The 26,563-nt window shown below is 46.1% G+C and overlaps 13 protein-coding genes across 13 annotated transcripts; 7 read left to right on the top strand and 6 right to left on the bottom strand.

Moving 5' to 3' along the window:
* Positions 1 to 817: 817 nt before the first annotated feature.
* Positions 818 to 2,254, top strand: KUCA_T00004092001 (uncharacterized protein; the record flags this gene model as incomplete). Its single annotated transcript, XM_022600791.1, has 1 exon — positions 818 to 2,254. One exon carries the CDS (start codon positions 818 to 820, stop codon positions 2,252 to 2,254), a length of 1,437 nt encoding a protein of 478 aa, XP_022460102.1.
* A 168-nt stretch (positions 2,255 to 2,422) lies between these two features.
* KUCA_T00004091001 (uncharacterized protein) lies at positions 2,423 to 3,198 on the bottom strand (the record flags this gene model as incomplete). The annotated part of the gene is made up of 2 exons (XM_022600790.1): positions 2,423 to 3,089; positions 3,149 to 3,198. 2 exons carry the CDS (start codon positions 3,196 to 3,198, stop codon positions 2,423 to 2,425), a joined length of 717 nt encoding a protein of 238 aa, XP_022460101.1.
* A 781-nt stretch (positions 3,199 to 3,979) lies between these two features.
* On the bottom strand, positions 3,980 to 6,880 carry KUCA_T00004090001 (uncharacterized protein; the record flags this gene model as incomplete). Its single annotated transcript, XM_022600789.1, has 1 exon — positions 3,980 to 6,880. The coding sequence occupies one exon, from the start codon at positions 6,878 to 6,880 to the stop codon at positions 3,980 to 3,982; it is 2,901 nt and encodes a 966-aa protein (XP_022460100.1).
* A 349-nt stretch (positions 6,881 to 7,229) lies between these two features.
* KUCA_T00004089001 (uncharacterized protein) lies at positions 7,230 to 8,162 on the bottom strand (the record flags this gene model as incomplete). Its single annotated transcript, XM_022600788.1, has 1 exon — positions 7,230 to 8,162. One exon carries the CDS (start codon positions 8,160 to 8,162, stop codon positions 7,230 to 7,232), a length of 933 nt encoding a protein of 310 aa, XP_022460099.1.
* A 386-nt stretch (positions 8,163 to 8,548) lies between these two features.
* KUCA_T00004088001 (uncharacterized protein) lies at positions 8,549 to 8,754 on the top strand (the record flags this gene model as incomplete). The annotated part of the gene is made up of 2 exons (XM_022600787.1): positions 8,549 to 8,633; positions 8,717 to 8,754. The coding sequence occupies 2 exons, from the start codon at positions 8,549 to 8,551 to the stop codon at positions 8,752 to 8,754; spliced, it is 123 nt and encodes a 40-aa protein (XP_022460098.1).
* A 57-nt stretch (positions 8,755 to 8,811) lies between these two features.
* On the top strand, positions 8,812 to 11,976 carry KUCA_T00004087001 (uncharacterized protein; the record flags this gene model as incomplete). The annotated part of the gene is made up of 1 exon (XM_022600786.1): positions 8,812 to 11,976. The coding sequence occupies one exon, from the start codon at positions 8,812 to 8,814 to the stop codon at positions 11,974 to 11,976; it is 3,165 nt and encodes a 1,054-aa protein (XP_022460097.1).
* A 312-nt stretch (positions 11,977 to 12,288) lies between these two features.
* KUCA_T00004086001 (uncharacterized protein) lies at positions 12,289 to 14,799 on the top strand (the record flags this gene model as incomplete). Its single annotated transcript, XM_022600784.1, has 1 exon — positions 12,289 to 14,799. One exon carries the CDS (start codon positions 12,289 to 12,291, stop codon positions 14,797 to 14,799), a length of 2,511 nt encoding a protein of 836 aa, XP_022460096.1.
* Positions 14,800 to 15,413: 614 nt separating this feature from the next.
* Positions 15,414 to 16,619, top strand: KUCA_T00004085001 (uncharacterized protein; the record flags this gene model as incomplete). The annotated part of the gene is made up of 1 exon (XM_022600783.1): positions 15,414 to 16,619. One exon carries the CDS (start codon positions 15,414 to 15,416, stop codon positions 16,617 to 16,619), a length of 1,206 nt encoding a protein of 401 aa, XP_022460095.1.
* A 230-nt stretch (positions 16,620 to 16,849) lies between these two features.
* On the top strand, positions 16,850 to 18,067 carry KUCA_T00004084001 (uncharacterized protein; the record flags this gene model as incomplete). Its single annotated transcript, XM_022600782.1, has 1 exon — positions 16,850 to 18,067. The coding sequence occupies one exon, from the start codon at positions 16,850 to 16,852 to the stop codon at positions 18,065 to 18,067; it is 1,218 nt and encodes a 405-aa protein (XP_022460094.1).
* A 286-nt stretch (positions 18,068 to 18,353) lies between these two features.
* Positions 18,354 to 19,178, top strand: KUCA_T00004083001 (uncharacterized protein; the record flags this gene model as incomplete). The annotated part of the gene is made up of 1 exon (XM_022600781.1): positions 18,354 to 19,178. The coding sequence occupies one exon, from the start codon at positions 18,354 to 18,356 to the stop codon at positions 19,176 to 19,178; it is 825 nt and encodes a 274-aa protein (XP_022460093.1).
* A 112-nt stretch (positions 19,179 to 19,290) lies between these two features.
* Positions 19,291 to 21,954, bottom strand: KUCA_T00004082001 (uncharacterized protein; the record flags this gene model as incomplete). The annotated part of the gene is made up of 1 exon (XM_022600780.1): positions 19,291 to 21,954. The coding sequence occupies one exon, from the start codon at positions 21,952 to 21,954 to the stop codon at positions 19,291 to 19,293; it is 2,664 nt and encodes an 887-aa protein (XP_022460092.1).
* Positions 21,955 to 22,495: 541 nt separating this feature from the next.
* Positions 22,496 to 23,896, bottom strand: KUCA_T00004081001 (uncharacterized protein; the record flags this gene model as incomplete). Its single annotated transcript, XM_022600779.1, has 1 exon — positions 22,496 to 23,896. The coding sequence occupies one exon, from the start codon at positions 23,894 to 23,896 to the stop codon at positions 22,496 to 22,498; it is 1,401 nt and encodes a 466-aa protein (XP_022460091.1).
* A 1,053-nt stretch (positions 23,897 to 24,949) lies between these two features.
* On the bottom strand, positions 24,950 to 26,179 carry KUCA_T00004080001 (uncharacterized protein; the record flags this gene model as incomplete). Its single annotated transcript, XM_022600778.1, has 1 exon — positions 24,950 to 26,179. The coding sequence occupies one exon, from the start codon at positions 26,177 to 26,179 to the stop codon at positions 24,950 to 24,952; it is 1,230 nt and encodes a 409-aa protein (XP_022460090.1).
* Positions 26,180 to 26,563: the final 384 nt, after the last annotated feature.

Raw genomic sequence — 26,563 nt, 5'->3', positions numbered from 1 at the left:
CGTTGTTAATGGGTAGAATATTTGCAATTCCCAGGTAATTTTTGGACGTAGATGACATTGAAGCAATTGTTATGACCCAATTAGTAGCGGGGTAAATTCCGAAATTATTTGGGCTGTTTTGAAAGACTCTTCCAAAAACCTTTCACCATGCACGGCGTACCTACCGTGAAGCGGCTATATCACGAGTTTCGGAACCCTTCCGGGTCAGCATTAAACTAGAAATACCGGTAAACCAAAACTATTGAGGCAAGAACTTTGGCTCTATTGAGCGATGCTGTTAATTTACATGCATAGGTAAGCTCAGGGGATATTATTGCCTAAAGGCATCTTTGTCATTCTAGGGTCGCAACCACTGTATAATGAACCACAACCCACCAGAAAATGTGCTGAAAACCTTAAATTAAAAAAACCGACATCACAGTATCAACAAGTTCATGGATAGTTGAGGTCTTAGATTTGTACGTTAAGATAACGCTGTAGTCTATCATATCGCGTAAAGCTTCATGGGCTTGGAACTCGGCCGAGTTTATCCCGCCGGCATTGCGTCCCTCATCCCGCCGGAACCGGAACTAGATAAACATCGCGCAGCTGGCTATAAAGCGTGGGCGATATCCTCTCTGGTTTATCCACCTGAAGAAGACATACTCAGAGAAGCAGTGGAAAAGAAGGTGTTTAAGAAATCCAAGTTCAACGTCAGTATTAAGACAACTTCAAATCATTTCAGTCCTGGAAGATATACATACCTATAGTTGCCGAAAGCCTCACCAAGATTACATCTAAGACCCCAACATCTACAACATCTACAACATTCACAGTCATGACTCAACCCTTTCTACCACAAATCGCCTCACCAGCACTGCAATCCCTCAGGTTCACGGTCTACTATGGAACAATAGCCCATACACCCGAACTGGGACGCCTCGAAGTGCTTTATAATACAGCAGTGGGAGTAGACAAGGCCGGGCAAATAGCTTTCATTCAGCCGGAAACGGTGGATCCGGTTCAAGCTGCCACTTCATATGATTCGAGTCTTTCTGCGGAGAACATCGACGTGGTTGATATTTCTGGAAGCGAAAATCAGTTCTTCTTTCCAGGTTTTATCGATACTCACATCCATGCTCCACAGTTCCCAAATTGTGGAATCTTTGGCAATGCTACCTTGTTAGACTGGTTGGAGACTTACACCTTCCCCCTAGAGTCTTCGTTCAAGGACCTGGATATCGCTGCTGACATATACGCCAAGGTGGTTGAAAGGACCTTGGCCAATGGCACAACGGCTGCATCCTACTATGCTACGATTCACCCTCTGGCAACCAATTTACTGGCGGATATGGCCATGATGAAGGGACAAAGGGCCCTCATAGGCAAGTGTTGTATGAACCAAAATTCGCCGCAGCACTACATAGAGACCTTGGAGGAATGTCAGAAATCAACAAATCAAGTCCTGGAACACATCCACAGGAGAGACGCCAAAGGACTTTTGATCAAGCCAATTATCACACCCAGATTCGCTGGATCTTGTACTGAGGATTTGCTCAGGTGGTTGGGAGATTTACGTTCTAAAAATGATTACCATTGCCAGACACACTTGTCGGAGAACAAGGCTGAGATCGAGTGGACCATGAAGCTGTTCCCAGACTTCAAGAACTACACTGACATTTACGAGAAGACGAATCTGCTGGGTCATAAGACCATCCTGGCCCATTGCGTTCATCTCACAGATGAAGAGAGAGATGTGATTGCAAGCCATGGTTCTGGAATTTCACACTGTCCTACTTCCAACTCGTCGATCACGTCTGGCGAAGCACGGATCAGATGGCTGCTTGAGAGCGGTGTGAATGTTTCGCTGGGAACAGATTGCTCTGGTGGTTTCACTCCCTCCATTCTGAGTGTTGCTAGACAGGCCCATTTGGTTTCCAGACATTTGGTCATGAAGACCGAGGTCGAGGCAGAAAAACTGTCTTCAAACGATGTGTTGTATCTGGCCACTATGGGAGGTGCGAAGGCTCTAGACATGGCTGATTCTCTTGGTTCGTTTGCGGTTGGCAAGAAATGGGAATGTCAGATGATCGATCTCGCATGCGAAGGTTCTCCAGTTGATACATTCAAATACCAGGAGCCTCGTTGGGAGTCGAGTGAACGTGCAGAGGCCGAGCACAGGTTCCAGGATCTGATTGACAAATGGTTGTTCAACGGAGACGACAGGAACGTGAGACGGGTTTATGTTAATGGTAGGTGTGTTGTGAAGAAGTAAGAGGCTGCATTCGTCGGTTAAGGCTACACATCATTGCATTGTATAAGTTCATCAGTTTTGACTTTTTCAAGTCGCTATTTTATAGGTGTTATTTTGATTTTCCTGTCCTTTCATTATAATAGCAGTTCTGTAGGTGGACTCTTCCTGCAGCGTACTTTCTGAATCTTTCTAATTCAGGCACACGTTGTACAACGAGGGATGGTTCGGATTTTTCGACTGCCACGTAGCCAAAATACTCGTGACTCTATCAGCAAAAGGCTCGCTCGTCTCATCGTAATTCTTCAGCGAGTCTTGATACGCTTCGTTCAACATGTTCGCCAGCTCAAGGATAGCCTGCCCTCCCAGCAATGCACTCTGGTAGTCATCTCTTATTTCCACGTTTATCACGTGAACTATTTCACCAAATCCCTCGTCTGGATGAAAATAGTTTCTGGCCAAAAAATCCTCGATAACTGCGTCAAAACACCGTTCCTCGCATGTGAAAATCACGTTGAAATCCAAATCTCTCGGTAGGCCAGAACCTGGTGGAGTAGACGATCTAGACTTTGAATCGCCACCACTATTCGACGACGGTTTCGTTTGCCCCACATACGGCCAGCGTTCTGGGGCTCTCTTGATGTCTCTGTTGCGCTCAATCATCCTCAGTACTCCATTGGCCGTGTGCAATTTGGGATCCTGTGCAATCAGCTCTTTATATATTTGTTCATAAGGCGTTCCAAAGGGGAAAACATTGGGTTTATCAATTGAAGGTCCGGGCAGCCGGACTGCTGACCCGGTTCCGAAAGAGTGCACGTCGTAGCCAGCATCCTTCAACACCTTATGTGCTTCCATAGATCTAACAAAGTTAGTCATTCATAATTGGCCAATTAAAGTTCAACAAGGGCCGTTACTTACCTGTTCTGATTGGATGCACACACGGTGCAGAATTTCAGCGCAGAATCCATCTTTGATCTGGTTTTGGTTGCGATTTTGAAGGACAACAAGTCTTGTCTACGAGTAATCGAGTCTCAATTATGGGTATAGCTGATGAGAATACGTAGTGCACGACCCCAAAGTCAAAATACAGTTCTATCAAACCGATATTCAGGAAATTTGGGCTTGAGGGAACCATCACATAATTCAGATATTTGATGAATTTATCATTGGCTGGATATTCTGCATTGCATGTGCTACAGTGCTAATGATTCAGCACCATTACAGGCCACTCCAGGCATTTCAACTCAGAAGCTCCACATGAACCTTCAAAGCAGAAACGTAGCACGGAAGCGGAAGACTAGCCAACCACAACTGGGCACGAAAGGCTGAATCAAACAGATCAATCATGAAGTTACTATATTCGAATGGCATAGGTCATATCAACACCTGCAACGCAAGGTTGATATGAGGGGAAATCAAAAATTATGAAACCCACCCTTCTGTTTTTAGCAGAAGTTGGCAAACATTACAGCAACGGGAAATGCAATGTAAACTGTAACATCTGGTCACCGAGAATTCGTGAGCTCTGGTGACGCTTCAAGGTAAGTATGAAAAAAGAAGAGAAAAACAGATGAAAAGGTGGTGGGCGTCGAAGCCCTTATATACCTATGATACTTTGGGCCGGGTAATACCCCTGGGATGTACGGGTAACGGTTTAATGTAAGGTCTACGACAAAGGTCAAGTTGTGGTTTATCATCTATGATACAACACCGAGTTCTGAACCATTGAACTCCTAACTTTTTTTTGATTCACAGTTCTATAGCACTCCATTGAATCTGTGCAAACGTTGTTTCACCAATATTCCTAATGCTGAGATATCCGTGAAGTTCCTCGGCAGCCACACACGCAACACCACTGACTCTACCAAGAGACATGTTGTAGTTGGCCGAAGTGACGTATCCAATCATATTCTCAGGTCCCGGGTTGGTTTCTCCATTGCTAGAGTATACACGTGCATGTTTTTTGGGATTTCCCGTAGAAATCACCGTGAATTTGATCATTTTCACGGGAAGACGCCTGTTTCGCTTTGGGCAAACCTCCAGGTCTCTTGCCAGTTCGATTGGCAATTGTGCTATTTTCCTCGGTCTTCTTTTGAACACGCCCATGAAGAAGTTTGTCTCTTCTAGAAGTCCTTGAGGGTTTGCGATGATTCTTTTGTGTTCTTCATCTAGATCGACCTGGTCTTGATCGAAGTCTTTCTCTGCAGCTAGGTTGAGCCAGTAGTGGAGTTCTTGGTCTTTATCCATATCCGGTTCTAGAACCCTATTGAAATCCTGGGCACCAATTATCTCGATGTCATTTGATTCCTCGGTTTCACCAACTCTCTTGCCTCCTTCTGTGTCAAAATTACCGCGGTCCCCCGCCAGCTTTGACTTGAATGTCGCATCAAAGTCGGCAGATTCAATCAAAGACTCCACCAAGTGATTCAGAGGATTACTTCTGAGATTCAGGTGATCTTTCCCAAATACTGACAAATTGTTCCATGTGACCTCCTCGGTGTCGTCTATCCCAGCCGTCTCAAGCATGTTTAACCTGGAGGGTCTATCCGCAATATTAGGTGCGGTGTAGATCTTGCGCCAATTGTCTCTCAACCAGACCTTCAACTTCTTCTCACTATTGAAGAATGACGAAAGAACAAACGGCTGTGTTGGTTTGTCCGCGATGGAATCCTTCAGTCTGGAACTCAAATAGTCCACCAGTTTGTCGCCTTCTTTGGTATACTCTTTCAAATCTTTGACAACCAGGCGAAGAAACTTCAAAAACGTCCAATCAGAGCCAAATGGCGTGCCGTGTTCGCCTCTTAGCTCTCTGTCCTCATACACTCGAAACTGACTGTATTTCACTCTTTTGGCAGCAGGTTTCTTTACGTACTTGTCTTCTAGATCCATCGTATCCAAAAGTGATGAGTGCATTCCCTTGGGAGTGAAAGGGTAATCAGTCGGGAAATAAAGCATACCACGTTCAGTCAGCACCTGGTGATACTGTCTCAGTCCACCCACAAAAACATGCGGAACTTTGGTCAATTGGTGCCAGAAAGGCAAAACCCAAAACCAAGGTAAGATCAACCGGAATCCAATCTCGTGTCTGACCAACAAAACAGGGATGGTGGGGTCAGAAGATAATTTTGGAATGGTCCGTTCTGTATCTGCGTTAGCTCTTCTTCTGCCAAGGTCTTTCAACGATGGCTGGTTGGCATACGAGCTCACTCTTCCTTCCTTTGTCAACAGGCGCTTGACTATGTCGGCATCAACACCTTTGTTGTGTGACAATTCCAGAACGGCATCCAACATTTCGTCATTGGTTAATCGTGAATGATGTTTGGTGGGGTGCAAATATCTCCTTGGGTCCTCGCATTCGAGCGAGATAGCTGTTCCCACAGGGATAGTGTCGAGGTCTCTGACCTGCTGGATCTTGAAAAACAACCGAGATTGAGCACTGTTCTTGTTAGTTGTGTACAGAATAGATGCCACCGCGTTGAGAGCATTCGGTCCAACCAGATCAATGGAGCCTAAGGCATAGCGACAATCTTCCATCTCAAAGCAGAAGTTGTTGGTCTTTCTCATGACTCTCACCATTGTATAAACGACCTTGTAAAACGCGGGGTGCACCCGCACTGCCAAGTCTTCCTTCACTCTCAAAATTTCACCAGGACCGTTCATCTCTTGGCCTGTAAAGATATTTCCATACCAGGCTCTTCCATCTTTTAGTTTCGAATTGTGTGAAAGATATTCCAGCACCGCTTTCATCTCAGCCTTCGCAGTATTTCCAATGAATCTCAATACCATGGTTCCAGTGTAGGAGGTGTCCCAGACTACACATCCGTCTCTCACACTCTTTCTGTGAGTATTTCTGTGAGACTTCAAAGTCGGTGTTTGGGAAATGGCAAATCCCCATTTCTTCTCCATCTTAGCCCTTTTGGCATGCCATATATGTGTTGGCAGCCATGCAGCATCTCTTTGACGTTTGACGTACTTTATAGCATGTGGTTTGAATTTGGCAAGAGCAAACGCTGCCGAGTTATCAAACGAGCCCACCGAGTTATTCAAGGGTGATTGTGATGGCTTCAAGTCACGGATTTGGATAGATAACTGTTTCATCTGATTTCTGATCAGTGCCTTTCTAAACAGCATCGGCGAAACTATGGCCAACTGTCCTTTTCTCTTCAAATGCGTGGTGTACCTCAGCAGCTTCCGCATCCTTCGCATGAGATACAATTTGCGCGCTTTCGACAATCCCTTTTCTCTTTTGAGTAATATGCCTTTTATCTTTTTCGTATTTCCACCGGCCTTCACGTCGTCGTCTTTCTTTTCTTTCATTTCCCTCAAAGCTCGCGCTCTCATTCTTTTTGGAACGCGTTTGACATTATGACTGGCAGTGCGTCGTCTTAGTGACCTGGGTAAACTCTGGAAAGCTCTTTTGGAGGACCCACTCTTTGCCGCAGTCAAAGCCTTTTCCAGTCTCTGTAGATCATTTTGTGTCGATGACAGCAGTTTCGGCACGTGGAGCAGCGATTGAGTACGTTGGGTAGGAGAAGGTGTGGACCGTGTGCCCGCGGGCTGATAGAATAGATGCGAGGCAGACTTGTCCAATCTGGCCCTGAGAGACTTGGAGTTAATCTGGTTTGCAGGATTCTTCTTAATTGGAGCCATTCCTTACGTGTCCATGTCAATAGGGCAAAATTGATGATATGGAGTTGAACGGTTGGGGTGCGCCATATCAACAGGCCAAAAAATTTCACCTCATCTCGAGGGCTTGAGGTAAGCGCCAGCTTATGCATCATATTAAGCGCCCAAACAAACTGGACAAAATATTACTAGTTTTTTTGGTGGTAGTATAGTGGTTTAAAAAACTGATGATTCTAAATTCAAATAAATTAATCAAAAACGATTTTTAACAGCAAAAGGGCACTGGTATTGGCGGCTCACGCGGGCCGCTTTAAGGGTATATATGTGTTTCTGTACTTTCAATTCCAACGGTACCCTCTAGTAGCTGTTGCGTCTAGATCAAACCCAAGACAAAAGCTCCACCAATAACTCCGGCCAAACCTGGAACCAAGTTAGCGGCAGCGCCGGTGGACTGGGAGGTGACAACTTGATTAACTGAGGAGGAAGATGATTCAGCCGCAGAGGAGGTGGTTGCAACTGCTGCTGGCGTCAAGGAAACCGAGGACGTAGTCTCAGCAGAAGACGAGGAAGAAGGCTTGGACGATGACTTGGACTTGGACGAAGTGGAGGCGGCAAGAATCGACGACTTTGGCTTCTTGCTAGAAGAGGATGAAGACGATGAAGACGACGACTTCGAAGATGAAGAAGATGAAGAAGATGAAGATGAAGAGCTCGAGGAAGAAGTGGAAGTTGAAGATGAGCTTGAGCTGGAGCTGGAGCTGGAGCTTGAACTAGAGCTTGAACTAGAGCTTGAGCTAGAACTAGAACTAGAACTAGAACTGGAACTTGAACTTGAACTTGAACTTGAACTAGAGCTAGGAGTAGAGCTGGAACTGGAGCTGGAGCTGGAGCTTGAACTAGAGCTAGAACTAGAACTAGAACTAGAACTAGAAGAACTAGAGCTTGAGCTTGAGCTCGAACTGGAACTCGAGCTTGAAGAACTTGAAGAACTAGAAGTTGAGCTCTTTGAGCTTGAGCTCGAACTAGTGCTCACTTCAACTTCGGCATCCAAACCGGAGCAGATCGACTTGAAAGCAGACCAGGCAGTCGATTCAACATCGTCAGGACAGGTGGATTCCAGACAAGATTGGATAGAAGAAGACTCCTTCTTGCACACACAAGCAACTTGGTTCAAAGCAGTACAATCAGAAGAAGACTTCACGACAGAAGCAGCGCACGCCAACAAACATGCTGGTGGAGTGGCCACAGCTGATCCAGAAAGAGCGAGGACGATCGAGGCAGCGAGTGAAACGTCGAGAAACTTCATTATGGAAACAGAAGGATGACAACAGGAACAACAGCTGGTTTCGTTGTAGAGCTTTGTTGTTGACAACTGTAGTTAACAAAGAAAAGGAGGATGTCTGGTCAGATCAAAGAGTTTTCGAAAACAAACCAGTTTCGGTCGAGGCCCTGATGCGGGCATTCTCGAGCGGCATGGATAATTTCTAAATATAGTTCCAGCCTTTCCCGATCTGGAAGGTGCTACCTAATTGGGTTTTCGGTTGAAACACATTGTTGAGGCACTACTTTGAGACCAACACACCCCTTGGTTGAGACACTACCGTATATGGCCTCTCCTCCAACATCGTTCACCAAACCGCTCCAGAACAGGATTCTTCGCCCCCCGCCTAGCCGTTCGACCACAGGAGTTGCATGTCTATTCTGTCGACGATATCCGCTGCCGCTAAAAAGTCAAATCCACTGCTGGCTTACTCTTTGCTGCTGTTTCCGTCAACTGGTAAGTGCCAGGCTCGCATAAGTTGTTCCATCCCCACAGTGTTTGTTGGGAGGGCGAATTTTGGCTTACAAATGCAACTTTAGTGCATACTCGACTCTGGTATCTTATTAGAGGGTTTTGAGACTGTGATAACTAACTTTGGTCCTTGGGACTCCTTTTAGTCCGCTACTATTCCATCATGCCACAGTATAAAGTGATCACCGAGACAATAGACAAGCCCGATCTTGACGATCGCCACTACCGCGTGGTTGAGCTGTCAAACTCACTGCGGGCTCTTCTGATTCATGATCCTACTACAGATAAGGCTGCTGCTTCTCTGGATGTGAATGTGGGTGCTTTCCATGATCCTCATAACTTGCCTGGTCTGGCCCATTTCTGTGAGCACCTTTTGTTCATGGGAACCGAGAAGTATCCTCTGGAAAACGAGTATTCGTCGTTCCTATCAAAGAACTCCGGTTATTCCAACGCATATACTTCTTCGCAAGATACAAACTACTACTTTGAAGTCGGTTACGAACATCTGGATGGAGCCTTGGATCGGTTTGCTCAGTTCTTCATCTCTCCCTTGTTTGACAAGTCCTGCAAAGATCGTGAGATAAAAGCGGTTGATTCAGAGAACAAAAAGAATCTTCAAAATGACAATTGGAGGTTCCACCAGCTGGAGAAATCGTTGACCTCCACGAAGCACCCCTATAATGGATTCTCCACAGGTAACTATCAGACGCTGGGCGAGATTCCTGAAAAGAACGGCCTCGATGTGAGAGAGGAACTCATATCGTGGTACAACAGTCATTATTCTGCAAATTTGATGAGACTTGTGGTTTTGGGAAGAGAAGATCTGGATACTTTGACTGAGTGGACGGTGAAGAGGTTTTCCGACGTGAAAAACACAGATAAGCCCAGACCGTACTTTCCGGACCCGCCAATCACTTCAGAACAACTTTTGAAGTTGGTGAAGGCAAAGCCCGTTATGGAAACGAGGTCTTTGGAGCTCACGTTTACCGTTCCAGATGTCTCTAACAAATGGGAGTACGGGCCAGCAAGATACGCGTCACATTTGATTGGACATGAAGGTAAAGGTTCTCTCCTTTACCATTTCAAGACCAAGGGATGGGCCAATGGGCTCAGCGCCGGTGCTATGAGGATCTCAAAGGGGTACTCAGTTTTTGTGATAGAAATTGAACTTACCCCAGAAGGATTCAAGAACTATGAGACCGCCATTTTTGACTGCTTTGATTACATCAAGCTTTTGACTACTGAGCCTCCACAAGAGTGGATCTTCGAAGAGATGAAGCAAACTTCTAGTTTCAGGTTCAAGTTTCAGCAGAAAGGAGGAGCTGCTAACACTGTCTCGAAGCTTTCAGCAGCCATGCAAAAGGATGTCGATGTCCCTTATAAAAACCTGCTTAGTTCGGGCATCACGAGGAAGTGGGACGCAGATCTGATCAAAGACTACCTATCTCATTTCAACGCCTCCAACTTTAAAGTGTCACTCATTTCAAAGGAGTTTGGTTCAGAAGAATTGCCTTTACGTGAGAAATGGTACGGCACTGAGTACAATATCGAGCCAATTTCCCCGGAGATTCTGTCAAAGATTGCTGCTATTGGGAAACCATCTGGTAGATTCCAGCTTCTTACTCCAAACGAGTTTATTCCTACCAAGTTCGACATTGTTGGAACCAAGTCCACTAGTCCGGCTAAAGAGCCTTACCTTATCCAAAGTGATACCTTTTCCAAAACTTGGTTCAAACAGGATGACCAGTTCTTAGTGCCTAAGTCGCATATTTTTGTGAAGTTCAATCTTCCTGTCGCTACTCTTACGCCCTTTAATTCAGCCATGTCTTCTCTCTTCTTAGACCTATTAGAGGACGAACTGAACGAAATGTCGTATGAGGCTGATATCGTTGGTCTCTCCAAGTCTTTCAATGTTGCCAGAGATGGCATCTCTTTGGAGATCTCGGGTTATAACGACAAGATGGAAGTCTTGCTTCATAAGCTGATAGACGCATTTGTTAGCTTCAAGCCGACGGAAGAGAGGTTCAACATTCTGAAGGAGAGGTCCAAGAGGCTGATGAAGAACTTTGGATTTTCAACTCCATACTCCCAGATTGGACAACATACCTCATCTTTGATTAACGAAAGGGCGTGGTCCGTGGATGAGCAGCTTTCGTTTTACGAGTCCGATCTGTTCACCTACCAGAGACTGACAAACTTTGTTTCCACTTTGTTCGACCAATGTTTCAATGAAATTTTGATCGTGGGGAACTACTCCTTACCAAAAGCCAAGGAACTGGCTGCTCTCATCAACTCCAAGATCAAAGCGATATCAGCACCTCTTGCTCAATCGCAATACACCCGCGGGCGCTCACTGAAGCTCCCAGTGGGTCAGACCTTCCGCTTTGAAAAGATACTGGACGATCCAGCAAATATCAACTCTTGCATAGAATATTTCATCCAGCTGGGCGAAATTGCCTCTGAAAGACGGGCCAAGGTTTTAGTCGATCTTCTGGCCCAGGTAGCACACGAGCCATGCTTCAATAGGCTCAGAACCAAAGAGCAATTGGGTTACGTTGTTTTCAGCGGTGTCAGGGAAGCTAGAACTACCTTCGGTTTCAGAATCTTGATCCAATCGGAGAGGCCTTCTCCATATGTGGAGTCCAGGATCGATGCTTTCTTGCAGAGTTTGGTGGATTACATTGAAAGGATGGACGAGGCCGAATATGTGAAGCACGTTAACGGACTTGTTTCCAAGAAAACTCAAAAGCTCAAAAACTTGAAGGAGGAATTCTCGAGATTCTGGAACTCCATAGCAACTGGATTCTACGATTTCGACAAACGTGCTGCTGATGTCGAAATCTTGAAAACGATCACGAAAGCTGAGCTCTTGGAGTTCTACAAAACAAAGGTGTTGCAAAACAACGGGAAATTGGTGGTCCATCTGAATGCTCAGACTACCAGTGCTCTTTCGTGGACCAAGATAGCTCAATCTTCGATTATGAACTATATCGCTTTGAAAGAAGACGATCTGCCCAAGGATTTCACTCTAGGTCCCGAATTGGACAAGTTGATTACTTTGGTAGAAGACAAGTCTATAGACGATTTGCTCTCATTACATGAGTTCAGCGAGTTATTCCCAAAATCTGTGTCCCCCCAATTCTTCTCAGGCCTCACTGAGTACATCAAATCAAACATTGCCAACCCTATCCCCAAGTCTTATCCTAAGGGTGAGTTGATCACCGATTTAGGTGACTTCAAGTCTAAGATTCCATTGACCTCTGCTGCATATCCTCTTAGAAACCTGTCTGATTTTGAGCTGAAGCCTGAGATTGAGGCGAAACTTTAGACCTGCATTTCATAGAAAATAAAAAATGCCTTTAAGACAAACTCGTACAAAAACATTTATAGTTTAGAAACCCAGAAATCTGGAACTATCTAGTAAATATGCAAAAACCTGCTATTCAAGAATAACGCAAAAATCGTTATACGACCCTAATTGGGTAAGAATTGAGTGTATCACTCAATCCGTATCCGCGCGCCGCTTTTGGCAGCTGCTCTTATCTTTTCCCCCAGTTCCATACTTCTCTTCATTGCGAATGGCACTGAACGCTGGTTTAGTGCAATATAGCCAATTTCTGGCTATTGTCAAAAAATTTAGATGTTGCGTGCTGTACCACCCATCCCGATGACAGATGAGGAGATAACAGCGGGAACAGCAACGGGGGCCGGTTCCGAAACCGATCCTTTACTGGGAAGCGCTGGTGGAGAGGACAATTATGGTCGTACGCAGAGTTATGGGTCTCGTCTAAGAGGCAAGTGGCATATTTTGGTGTTGGTGTTATTTGTCGTGATAATATTGGGTGGTATCAATGTGTACCTCATATCCTCCTACATAGAGGACATGTACTTGGATGCGGCTATGTTTGATGTGGAAAAACTGGAAGTGGTTGAAATCACTAACAATGGAGCAAGGGTGAACTTCAAGGGTTCGTTAAGTTTTGATTATAACCAGATACATGGTCTTTACTACAAAACTGTGGGTGTGTCACTTGGATGGCTGCTAGGCTCAATAACGTCTATACCCTCAGAAAAGAGCTGCTTCATGTATGCGGGATTGGTGGGATCCAACAAGCATCATGTGTCCAAGATCCGACTGCCTCCTATTGAATTTTCGCTGAGACAGAGCGAGATTTCCCATCTTGATTTGGACATCATGGTGGAGGTGATACCGTTGGAGGTCTCTGTGTTGGTATCAGCGATGATGGAGAGGGCGTCACAGGGAGCAAAGGGCCTGGATTTGAATGTGGATCTTCTTGGAGAATCCCGTATTAAAGCTGGATGGTTATACGATTCATCCAGACTGGCTTTGAGCCGCCGGATATCTTTGCCTTTGAACATGGAGAATCTAGTAAGCGTTTCAGAGGTGACCGTTAGTGAACTGGAAGGTGGATTCAAATACAAAGTTGATGCTGAAGCTCTCATCAAAAAGACTATTTTCCCAGTTCGTATGGATGTTGGTACTCTGTATTGGGATATTAGTCTACCAGGATGTGAGACAGTTGATAAAGTGGGGCGGTTGACCACGCATTCGTTCGTCGTGGAGCCTTATAGTGACGTGAGTTTGCGGTTGAGCTCTACTGTCGGAAAGGTGTCCAAAGACCTCACTAAAATCTGCAGTAATGGTTCTTCTCCTCTGAGCTCGCTGGTGAATGATTTTCAAAATGGTAACACCGTCAAGGTCTTCTTATCAGGTGCAAAAATCCAGGATCCGGACATACCCAAGTGGCTTTCCGAGCTAGTGACCACACTCTTTGTTCCTATCGGTGTTGATTCTTCCATGGTGAACGTTGGTCTTGAAAAGCCGGAGGTACAGTCCATCGGTCTCAGCTCTGTTGGCATGAAGTTTGAAAAAGGGGTCCCCATTGTATCTGTTAGTTTGGTGGCAGGCGTTGAAATGCCACCACAACTTCAGGGAATTAAACATGTTAATGTCACCCAGATTCGCGGTTCAATTCAGTTAAGTACCAGAGAAGACTTGCTTGCAACTCTAGATATTGATGATTGGCAGTCGTCCAGCCTCAAGTTTGATAATGAAGTCAGAATGCTGAATGTTTCAACGGACATCAAGGAAACAGAGCTTTTCTTGAACGATACCTTCGTCGTTTCGGAACTTCTGCAGAATGTGATCTCAGGAGACCCAGTGAAGTTCGATGTGAACATGACTGCAGATGCAGTTGTTGATATGCCTCTTTTGCACACTGAATTCAACTGCGTGAATTTTGTCCAGAGCTTAGTGCTTCCAGCACTGCCTGTTGGAGAAGCGTTGGATGATCTCAAAGTGAAAATAGACCAGGTGTATCTGGTTGAGTCCACCAAGACATCCGCCGTACTTCTCATGGATCTGGAACTGGCCAATCTTTTTGGATTAGATTTCACTATTGGAGATCATATAATCGATATGAATCTTGAGTTTAACGGAACGAAGGTGGGACATATCTCCACAGAAGGTATCGTTCTGGCCAGTGAAGGTTTGTCGAATGTCACCACCTGGTTGCATCTGGACACGGCAGCTGCCAAACAAGGCTGTATCAAGACGGAAGAACTGGTCAGCGAGTACCTAAGCGGAAGCCGGCCTGCAATTACGGTCGTTGGTCACAGTGGCTCGTTTATTGACTCGCCGTCGTTGTCACAATCGGTAGACGGCGTGGGCATTGACATTCGATTGCCTGAGTTTGTCTACGAGCCTGAGGAGAAGATCAGCACAGTAGACTCAAATGAGTCAAAAGATATCACAATACAAGATGAACCCAGTGGCTTTATCATCAGCTCTACGATGCACATCATGACCTCCGAGATTGAGTTCACCGTCTTCAACCCTATAGTGAACAGCGAAGTCTTCATCAACATTCTCGAGGCGCGCGCCATGTACGAAGGAACAACACTAGGGTATATCAACAAGGAGCAGAGACTCTTGATTCCTCCAGGTCTTTACAAAACTCCCAGAATACCCATCACATATGCAGGTGGAATAGGAGGATCAATACTGAGGAAAGCCTTGAACGGCAATCTCAAAGTCGAGGCTACCGCCATTTTTAAGTTCAAACTGGACAAATTCAGACTAGATCTGATGTACCACGGATCGGGACTCTCTACAAACATTAGGTTATAACATAACAGGTGAAACAATTTTATACTCAAATGCATGCAGTATCCTAGACAGTATGCCCTGCAGACGTGCGTCTCCCAAACGGCCTCTCCATATGAAAATTTAATTTTTCACCTTCAGTTTCTTCCCTTTATTCCTCCTTTCTCCAATCAAAAAGTACAGGAGGTATTTGCCACGGCGGAATAATGTAAATTATCAAGTTATTACCGTTGCCATTTTCTAAAAGAAATGTTTTACGAATAACCTCCGAGATCAAACCATCCCAACTAGGAAGTTTGGACGCAGGCCTCAAATTGCGTCTGAATGTCGATTATTCTTTGGGAAACAGCTCTTTTTTCTTTAGTTGCTTTAGCTCACGTAATTTGCACTGCCACATGTAGATCGGATCATCTGTGATTTGTCATCCCATACTGTTGGCACGATTTTTCCGGCCGTCGGGATATCTGCAGTCAAAACGGTTCGGCTGCAGGGCATTGGTACACAGGTATTAGTAAACTGGCGTCAGCCGAGGTTAATCGCGAAATATGTCAAACATATAACATGGGTCAGAAACCCAAGATTGCAAACTTTCGCTAGAGAAACCTCAAATTTTATAGAACCCAACCGCATTCAACACAATGACTGCCATCGCTGAAAGCAACATGTTTAAGCCCATCAAAGTGGGTCCTGTTGAACTCTCCAACAGGATCGTGATGTTGCCAACAACAAGATTCAGAAACAGTCCGGAGCATGTTGCAACCGATGCCATGCAAAAATTGTACTCTGACAGGACCAGAGACGCTGGCTCTTTGGTGATCACCGAAGGTACCTTGATCAGCCCCAAGTACGGCATGTACCCTCAAGCTCCAGGATTATGGTCTGAGGTCCAGGCCGCTGCCTGGAAGAAGGTGGTCGATGCTGTTCACCAAAACGGCTCGTTTATTTGTTCGCAACTTTGGGCCTTGGGCAGAATTGCAGAGCCCGAGATTGCAAAGGCCGATAATCTGCCTCTGTACGGACCATCTGCTATCCATTATAGCGAAGAAGCGAAGGAGGCTGCCGAAAAGTCCGGCGTAGAATTGGTTGCCCTTTCCACTGAGGAAGTCGAGCAGATGATCCAGGAGTATGTCGTTGCTGCTGGACATGCTCTCGAGATAGCTGGTGCCGATATGGTGGAGGTCCACTCTGCCAATGGATATCTGCTTAACCAGTTTGTCGATGAAGTCTCCAACCAACGTACCGACAAGTACGGAGGATCCATAGAAAATAGAGCAAGAGTCGTGTTGGAGATCATTGATGCCATTGGTACCAAGTTCGGGTACGAGCGCGTTGGAGTCAGATTCACACCTTGGTCTACTTTCCAGGGTATGCCTGCTGGAGACGAGGCCAAGATCAGCCCAATTGTCACGTACGGCTATCTGCTCAGCGAGCTCGAGAGAAGAGCAGCCTCGGGGAAAAGACTGGCCTATGTCAGTACTACCGAGCCAAGAACTGAATGGTGGTTAGAAACAAAGGGAACCAGTTCTTTCCACAATGATTGGATGTATGACATCTGGAAGGGTGTTGTGATTCGTTCCGGTGCATACTTCATCGAGCCCTCTTACTCCACTGCGCTTAAGCACGTCAATGCCAATGACCGCACAATCATTGGAAGTTGCAGATCGTTTACCTCGAACCCAGATCTACGTACTCGTCTGCGCAAGGGCTTGGAGCTTACTCCATACGAGAGAAAGTACTTCTACGCCTACACCAATTACGGGTACAACACCTATGGCGACTACGGAACTGAAAAATTGGGTCCAGATTCCGAACAGGCTACCAAGCCATTGACCCCTCTTGCATAGATACACAAAACCTTATATATACTCATACATTGCTTAGAAATGTGGTTTGTAGATAACAGCAGGCTAATTATCCGTTTGCAGAAGTGCACTGCCTCATTTTGAGCCGCACGAAGATGAGCTGACGTGATCGGGTATGGAATTAGTAATTCACCCGATGGTATAAAGGTCCTTGCCGTGCCGGTATTTCCCTTCTTTCTGAATTTGGACCCAGCTGTCAAGACTTAGAGAAAATGACACAAGACAAACCAACAGCTCTTGCTGCTACGAATTTGTTCAAGCCAATCAAGGTGGGCAATGTTACCCTGAAAAATAGGCTGGTCCACACGCCAACCACCCGCAAGAGAAACACTGAATCGTTTGTCGCTACGGACCTGATGCTCCAGTACTACACAGATCGGGCGCAAAATAATGGTGGGCTCATAATTGCTGAAGCAACTTTCATTTCTCTTCAGGGTGGCCTCATGAGACGTGCTCCTGGGATCTGGAACAAGGACCAGACCAAGGCGTGGAAGAAGATTGTTGATGCTGTTCATGCTGAAGGCTCCTTCATGTCGTCCCAGTTCTGGCATCTGGGAAGAATGGGTGAGCCTGATGTGTTGAAGGAGTGGGGTCAAAAGTACATTGGTCCTTCTGCCGTTTACAGGAACGAGGAGAGCGAGAAGGCTGCCATCGATGCTGGGAATGAGCTCCTGGCCATGACCAAGGAGGATATCCAGCAACTGAAGGACGAATACATTAATGCTGCTGATAACGCTTTTGAGGCTGGCTTCGACTTCATTGAGGTTCATGCTGCTCATGGATATCTGTTTGACCAGTTTCTGAGAGAAGCCACCAATAAGAGAACTGACGAATATGGTGGTTCTATCGAAAACAGGGCGAGACTACTGCTTGAGATCTTGGACATGTTGATTGAAAAATATGGTGCTGAGCGTGTGGCTGTCAGACTTTCTCCCTATGTAAGAGGAATGTTGGGTCCGGAAGGACTTGTCTCTCACCCAATTGTGACATTCTCGTACGTATTCGACCAGTTGGAGAAGAGAGCGAAGGCAGGCAACAGACTGGGATATGTGTCCATTGTGGAACCCCGTGTCGACGGAAGTGTCAATGCCGTCAACAGATCTTCTTTGGAAAACAATGAGTGGATTTTTCAGATCTGGGAAGGTGTTGTGTTGAGGGCCGGTGCCTACCTTTCTGATGAAGGGTATCAGAACCTCGTTCATGATGTCGACCTGAATGATAGAACTCTCATTGGTGTTAGCAGATACTATACGTCCAATCCGGATCTGGTCGAGCGTCTTAAACAGGGTTATCCTTTGCAACCTTACAACAGACCTACGTTTTACACCTCAACTAATTATGGGTTCAACACCTGGAAGAAGTATGGCGAGACATGGAAGGACGATGCCGAATCAGAGGAGGCCAAGAGGCTTCCAGTCTCGCTGGTTTAGTCGGACGTTTCTCCTGATTGTTTGTGATTTGTGATTTAAAGAGAAACACGAGAGCATTTTTTTATGAATATTTACATGAATATTTACATGAATATTATTGCAATCGTTTATTTAGACTGAACTCGTAGAGAATGCTGTTTCATCCTGGTGCGTGTCGTGCTCTTGCTGAAAAGTTTTATGAGCCGCACGTGATGAGTGAGACCAACTCCGATGACGTTTGTCTGCCACGTTTCTTGCCAGATCAGTCTCTGCTCGATTACCTGAACTAATCACAGAACCTCCCGAGATGGACAACATACAGCAGCAGCTAGAAAGCGTCTTGGCTGTATTGAGACCTTATACTCACTTCATTCCCGAGGAACTTCGGATTTTGGGGGGAAAACTCATTGGTGATGAAGCCTTCGAGGTGTTGGTGATGGAGCTGGACCCATTCTCTCCAGAGGGAAACATACTGTTGAAGCCCGCTATTTCCAAAGTGTTAGGACTGGGGCTGATTGGAGGCTCCTCCATTGTCAAATTACCCCAAATATTATCAGTTATCAGGTCCAAGAGTGCTGAGGGTATCTCGCTTTTGACTACTCTGCTGGAATCATTCTGCTACCTCGTTTCTCTCTCCTCTAATTTCAGATCAGGGACGCCTTTTTTGGCTTTTGGTGAGGTCGCCTTCATGCTGGTTCAGAATTTATTTTTGGCAGTCTTACTGCTCGGCTTCGGTGGAAAATACAAACAATTTCAGTTCTTCTTCTCGGTGGTGTCCATTCTGCTTTACACGTTTCTGGCGCAGCCATCTGCTGACAAGCCCTTGGTGATAGGCAATAATCTGCTGAACTTTCTCCAGTCCATAGTCATTCCTCTTTCCGGGCTGAGTAAGATTCCGCAAGTTATCGAAATATTCAAGAGGAAATCTACGGGACAGTTGTCTTCAATAACTGTGCTAAGCAATCTGTTGGCCTCGGTCGCGCGAATCTTCACCACGCTGTCGTCTGGTGTGGCGGAAAACTCAATGTTGATTGGCTTTCTGGTCGCTGGCTTGGTTAATGTGGTGTTAGGGATTCAGTTGTTTGTTTATGGCTCCAACAAATCAGCATCGCCAAAGGTGAAGACCAGTTAGGTCCGTACATGCTGGTTCATTTTTGTCTGTTAGACCGTACTTTATATTTCCTATTATACATACAAAAAGGCTGAAATAGAACAATTCCGCATATCTCGTTGCATTCATAGAACTACTCCATTTTTGGAGAAGTTGCCTTTGAGTTCGGCGATTTGGCCCTCGCCGTAGGATGCTCGCTCAAATGAGGACTAGCCATGGCAGTCCCATTGTACTCCATAACCGTAGACAGTTTGAAGCTGTGACTGTCCACGAATCCGCGTCCAGCATCGCAAACCTGGATTGACTTGACCCATTCGGACTTCCAAATCTTGCTCACTCTCATTCTGTGGTTGGGATCCGGATTCAGGATGTTGTATAGGACGTATCTTCTGCTGTGTGGGAATTGGCCCTTTCCAAGAGACTCAATTGGGTCGAACTGACCGGCGCGAACGACAGCCGCTTCCTGTGTGTGAGAACTCGACTTCTTGTCGTAGTTGTAGAGAGCTCTGGTGTCCAGATACTTCGCATACAAGTCGTCAGACTTTTTGGCAACACTCCACACGTAACCTCCGTTGACCATTATCAGATATATGATACCTAGAGACCATACATCTGCGTATCTGGGATCGTATTCATTATCCGAAATATACTCTTCAGGAGCGACATATGGCTCAGAACCACAGGCACCTCTTGACTTTTGCACATCTGGTTCCCAGCTGGTCTTGAAAACCGCAGAGGTTCCAAAGTCAATGATCTTCAGTTGGCCGGCGGATGTCAGCAGTAGGTTCTCCACCTTCAAATCGTTATGAGAGATACCAACAGAGTGGAGATACGTGATTGCATTCAGGATCTGTTTGAAGAAACAGTCTGCCTCCACCATGCTCAGGCCCTCTCCACCCGTGGAATTGATCAGTGAATAGAGATCACCGCATGGCACAAACTCCATCACTTGCGAATATGTCAAAGTCTCCGGATCTATCATAAGGTCATAAGTGTTTATGACTGCCTGGTGAGTCAGAGAAGATGCTATCATGAACTCCGAAGTGACTCTGTTTCCAAAATGGTGCGGACTCTCATTTGCCCTCTGCTTCAAATGCTTGATCGCAAACACAGACTCAGACTTATCCGGGTTTATTTTCATGGCAAGCTTGACTGTTCCATAAGAGCCCTTACCAATAAGGCCCTTGATCTTGCCGTATTTTTTGCACAACGGAAGTCTGCCACCGGCGTTGTTCTCGATGTATTTATTCAGCTTTTCTGAATGCTCAATCTTGTCGAGCATTGAGTTGCAAAGCTTGAGTTGATCTGGTCCAATGATGGGTTCTATGTCCTCTTCAGAGTCGTAGTCATCCCCATCTGAACTATCATCACCAGAATCACCATCTTCATCTTCATTGTCGTCTTCATCCTCCAAATCCTCATAGTTCCATCTATAATTCTCAGGCTTGGACTTCATCACCATAAGTTGCTCTGAGTAAGAATCAGGGATTAGACTGATGGAGTTTTCAATGGATGCTTCTGGTGAAGAATCGTCTTTGGTCTTTTTCCAACCCCATATTCCTCCTCCAGTCCTTGCCAAATTCTTCTTCAGCTTGCAGTAATCATGATAATGTAGTGAAGTTCCCTCAAGATAAGAAATGATACACCCATCTCTCTTCATTGTCTTCACCGAGTTGGCTCGACCCAATCCCGAAAACGACGTGGAATGCTTAAGATTGTTGAAAAAAGCGTTGTGACTGTTGTAAGCCTCCAGCTGCGACATCGAGATTGTATTACTTCTTTTCAAAGAGACATCGTTGTCGAAGGGGGGTGGTGACGAGCTGTCCCTGGAATCAGAATCGTTGCCATGCCCCAGAAATTTGTGGACCAGTCTCGAGGACCTACCTCTAGATGCAGACCTGGATAGTTCACCCATGTTGGCACTCGACGCACTATGACTTTCCCTTTTCGATGTATTTCTACTCATTGCGGTTGCAATCGGAGCAGAGTTGGGGCTTTTTTGACTCCCGGAAGACTCCTCGTCCAATATGTCATCGAGATGGTTCTCCATAACTGCAGGCATCAGCTTGAGCTTATTCAAAGCACCGTTCAGATCAGAGTTGGAAGGAGATGTCTTCAATGGAGGAATTCTTTGAACCTGATCACCATCGCTGAAAGAGCTTGTGGAGTTGTTCTTGCTCCGCATCACTCCCAAGCCTGTAACCAAACATGGAGATGTTGGACCGACACCCGGTGAGCTGGCAGCAGACTTGTCTTCCGACGCAAACGATATTGCCGGAGAGCTTGGTACGTTCAATGGAGAAAGCTTTTTAGGATTGTCTAGAGGCTGCGATGGTATCTGTGTATGCGGTTGCGCCAGGTGATGAGAGTTTGGTGATGCTTTGTCATCGGCACTGGGTCTCCTGGAAGTAGCTTCCGCAGCATTAGGTTTTCTTCCACTGATATTCCGCACGGGAACCGGATATTGTGATGGGGAATAAGGATGAGAAGTCATTCCCGGATGCTCCACCTGGGATCGCAGTTTCTGGTCCAACTGCTGCTGCCTCAGCTTGTCCTGCTTCAATTGCTCCTGGGCCGAGGCATCTTGCTTCAAGCTGCTTGAACTCCCAAAAAACGATCTCCACTTCGATTTGGTTGAGTTCGATCTCGATCTGGGCTTGCCATGGCCGTTCTCTGTCTCCACAGTGGATCCATTCGAGGCTGAAGAGTGCAAAGAACTGGACTCATCGCGCATATCATAGTGATGCAAGTCGCTGCTCGAAGCAGACGACTTCGACGTGGACCTAAACAACGACATGATTCTTTCTGTGACAAATATGTCTCGAACGGCTGGCTGTATAAGTGCCTCTTTTTTTGGTAAAATGCCTCAATCTTTGCAGCACCCCAATATATTCACGAGCTTCGCACAAAAAATTGAACAACACCTTCCGACTCTGTGGTTAATTTCGTATGCAAAAATTGCCACGCAAAATTAAGCCGTGGCCAAAATCGCTTTAACCAGACTTCAAACGGAAGCGAGCCACACGCGAGACCTCCTAATGGGCGCTAACAAGACGCTTTTTGGTGTTTGGAATCTCACAACACCACAGGCAGTGCGAATAAACGCTTAAATGCAGTATCACAGAGGTCGTAACAAAAACCCTTTCTACCGAATATATTACTGCGCTTCAGATCTGAGTGTCGCTGGTGGGCTGAGTAGCCAACAAGGAGGAAGAAGCGGCAAAAAAAGTCGGTCAAGGGTCGTGTACCTGACTCAACTTAGGGTCAAGCGGTGACGGTATTTTCCATTTACACATTCGTAGGCAAGACATACCCAATTCATATTTACACTGATAGCTCTATTTGGACTGCTGCTGCTGGAGCTCCTGTTGCTGCTTCAAAACTTCCTCGGGGTTTGGAACGCCCTCGGTGAGTAACTTTCCGAGGGTCATGTTCTGCTCGGCCATTATCTGCTTCTCTCTCTCCTTCTCCTGTCTGAGGAGCTCTTCTCCGTGCTCCTTGAGGTAGTTGTACATGTTCAGGTAGTTTCTCTGGCCGTGTTCTCTGATGAGATCCAGAGGGAATGCAGCAGGTCTGGCAATCCCAAGGCCGAGGCTGAATCCGTTGCCTCCTTTGGCTTTCTGTTCAGCCTCAAACTGCTGGCGCAAAATCTTCTCTCTCTTGATGAACTCCTCTGGGATCTGGGTTTTGTCTGGGAACGAGTTCAAGATTGGTCTCACATCCTTCAAACGTGGGTTTGTGGCAAGATACTCCAAAAATGGGATCATCTGGACCAATTTGTCGTCTGGCTGGCCATCCCACTTCTCAACGGGAATGGCATTTTCAGGCTGCAAGGAGTAGGCATCTGAGTCAACATCAATAATGACGATTTTTCCCAGGTCTCTGTTCATCAAGCTCAAATCCTTAATGATCTTTCCATCCTTGTAACGGCACGCTTCGCGGAACAACGCGTGCGAGATGAAAGCGTGGTATGGGTCCAGCTTGGCGACAGTTCTCTCGCTGTATGCCATCGAAGTGGAGGAGAAAATCACAATTTCGTAGTACTGGGACAAGTATCCCAAAAAGTAGTCCAGACCGGGACGTTTTGCAGTTCTCCAGCCGTTCTTAGGAGACCATTCTGAGTGAATGAGCAAATCATCCAGGGTCAAGACCAAGGTAAGAGGTCTGCGGAACTCCTCAGCAGCTGGTGGAGGCAGCAAATCGTTGAATGCAGGTTCAGAGAAGATTCCCACCAAGTCTGAGAATCTCGTACTGAAACGCTTCCAAATCAAACCGGGAGTGTATCCGTTCTCTTCCGGCTTGTAGAAGGACTCTTCCGACTCCTCCCAGTCTCTAGACAGGTACGCGGCTCCACCAATAGATAGCGCCAAAACAGAGATGTAGAACATATTGGCTCTTTTCTCCATCTTCTTGTCGATAGACGACTGGCGTTTTGCCCTTTTTGGATCCTTGCTGTATCTCTGCTGTTTTTCTTCTGACTCTGAAGACTCAGACTCAGACTCTGACGTACTGCCCTCCTTTTTGATAGAATCAACATCTATGCCTGTTTGTGCCAACAAATCATCGTTCAGAATCGACTTGTATTCTTCCTTTTTATCCTCTGGCTTAGAGGAATAGAATCGGGCCAAGGAGACCGAGACCGTAGTTGCGTTCTTGACGGCAACCGACCTGGTCAATAGCGGAATTCCAGTCCTGGAAGCCCTGGAGGCCAAAGAAATGGAACTCCTGAGAATGCTCATTGGTGTTGGTTTTTTTGCCTATTTAAAGGTTTTTTGTGGGTTAGTTCTGGCTGGAAATAAAAGTTTTGAGATGTTACACTTCCGACGTTTTGCCCCAATTTTTCACTCTTCTCAAATGATAATAGCACTACGCTAACTTGGGGAAAGATTAAGGCTCGCAGATTTCGGACCTAGCAATACAATTGGGGTAATAAAGAATAGCTTATCAAATCCTGGAAGTTTACGAGGTTCTTTGAGGTTCTTTGAGGTCGCTTTTGGGTCTCAAATCTACAGTATTGGCAGAGAGCATCTCTACTGACATGCTTGCCTTACAGAATGTATCAGACTCTAGGTCATCACCATTTCATGGGTCATCCAGGCCCGAGGGCGGCGACCTCGAACAGCGATGGTTTTAAAGCTGATTCGAAAGGGAACCGATTGGAAACACCTTTCGTTTTGGTTCGTTCTTGGAGGACCCAGCATCCAGCGAAGGGTTAGATGGTGACGAACAAACTCCGGGGAGACGGTTTCAAAGACCCATGGTGCGACAAAGTTAATGCACTGATCCGAAATCAAATGACAGTTCAATTCTTAAACCCAACTGGTACCTGGTAAACATCCTTGATGAAATGAAGAAAGAGATATCGGTTGAAGAGCTTCGGCAAGATTTTTCAGCGTGGTGGGAGGATGATTGGAGGCCGGGTAACCCTGTTGAATTCGTGCGGCAGATAATTCTTATATAGTTGGCATAGTCCGATCAAAACTTACTATCCTACAACTCAGTGAGATACAACGGATATATTGATGACAATCGCAGTTTTTATGATCTGAATTTTTGTTGTGACAGAATGCCAGCCTTTCGTTTTGGGATTGTAAGCCAGTTCGGGGGGATTGACAGAGCAAGGGGAAGAACGCCGCAGTGCTCAGAAATCAAAAAAATGAAGGTTGCAATAGAAGAGTAAAAGATATCCGGAAAAAGCAGGTACAAAAAAAATTCCCCCGGTGGCAATTTGAGCCTTTGGTAGCCAATGAAAGCCGTCTGTGCTATCGCCTAAGCAGTCTAATTGAGCCGATTCAGGCGGCCTTGGCCAAACCGACAGCGTTCTTACCCAAGTCGTAGACAGAGTAGTATTTTCTCAAAAAAGCATCACCAATGATCGCCATTGGTCCAATTGGCGCTGGGATGTCCATTGGAGTGAACGCAGAAATACACGAACCTGAAACCTCCAGAGTGTAGTCGTAAGGAGTAATCGTGAAGTTGTAACCGGCAAAGGTGAAGGTCAGGTCTGGCAGAGAGTCTCTGGTATCACACTCAATGCTGTACTGACCAGACCAGCCTTTTTGGGCTCCGATCTCTGCGTTCAAAATCTCGGCAAGTCCGCTTGGGAGAGCAATTAGGGAGGTTCCAGTGTCAATGGCAGCACCAGTTCCCTCCAAACTAGCATACTCCTTTCCAAGGGCAACACCATCGAAGGCAACCTCCCAGTAAGCCTTTCTTCTGACTGGCAACCAGGTGATCTTGCCCTCATATTTGGAGTCATCGACACCTCCGAAGGTGGCCACTCCGCCGTCTTCTTCGGACTTGCTAACATCTCCAAGATAGAAGGCAAACTGAGGCTTGTCCAACAATCCCAATTCAATCGCATTGTAGATAGGAGGAACCACCTTGTCCACGGAGATGGTGTCGTAGGCGAGACCGAGAATACCGTCAAACTTGCCGAAAGCAAAAGCAAGACCGGGCTCGCTAGTAGCCTCTGCGAAATCTTGTTTTGGGATGATCAAGTCACCAATGGAAAGAGTGTCTTGAGAAACAAATCCTTCCAAAGAACCGGATCCGTATCTGATCGCAAATTCAGTGTTGTTGGGCTTGTAGGTAGACGATTGGTCGTGGTCGTACTTGGTGTGTAAGTAGCAAGCCAAGGAACTGCAGGAAGAACCTGGAACCCACAAATTCGAGGATCCAGTGTCCAAAATCACCTTGAAAGACTGTCCTGGAGTTCCGAGAGAGATCTCCGTGAAATACTGAGCATTGACGTAGTTAGTCAATGGAGCATCGTGACCAGCAAGGATCTCCACCTGCGGAATCACCTCCAAAAAGGGAACCTCGGCTCCAAGGGGTTGTTGCTTGTTCCACAGAGAAATGTACTTGTTCTTGAGCGAAGCAGTGTAGTCGCTGAATGCAACGTCTTTGAGGTGCTCAGTGACGGCATGCTTCTTGATAGGCGCAGAGAAGGTCTTAGCCTCCGCGGATGAGCCTAAGAGACACAACGCGGCAGACAAAAGGACTCCAAAGGACAGTTGCATGGTGATCAGTGTAGGAGTAGAGATGGATTGAAGGCGAAGCGGAATGCGAAAAGAGTAACCAAAAAAAGGAGAAATCCGTTGAAATCCTCCTGTCCTCCGGAGTAATACGGGGCAAACTGTAACAAGCAACTGTGTCAAAGCTCGCCACCTCTATCTGCCAATTCGGGACGGGTGCCTCAATCCGGCCTTAATATGGCCCAAAAAGGAAATTTCCCAACACAGGATAAGACCAGAAGAAATGATGTGGTGGACAACGCGAATATGATGAATATGGTGAATAAAAAAGGCAGAAAGTATCACAAAGTTATGAGAACGTACTCTAGCTTGATTTGAATTAATTTGGTTAGTTATTATTGGATGAACTGTTGGTACGCTTGGATGACC

Source organism: Kuraishia capsulata, genomic scaffold, assembly GCF_000576695.1.
Source record: "Kuraishia capsulata CBS 1993 genomic scaffold, Kuraishia_capsulata_scaffold_5, whole genome shotgun sequence".
Taxonomy (NCBI): domain Eukaryota; kingdom Fungi; phylum Ascomycota; class Pichiomycetes; order Pichiales; family Pichiaceae; genus Kuraishia; species Kuraishia capsulata.
Note: the sequence above shows the minus strand (reverse complement) of the source record. Positions and strands in the feature narration are given on the sequence as shown.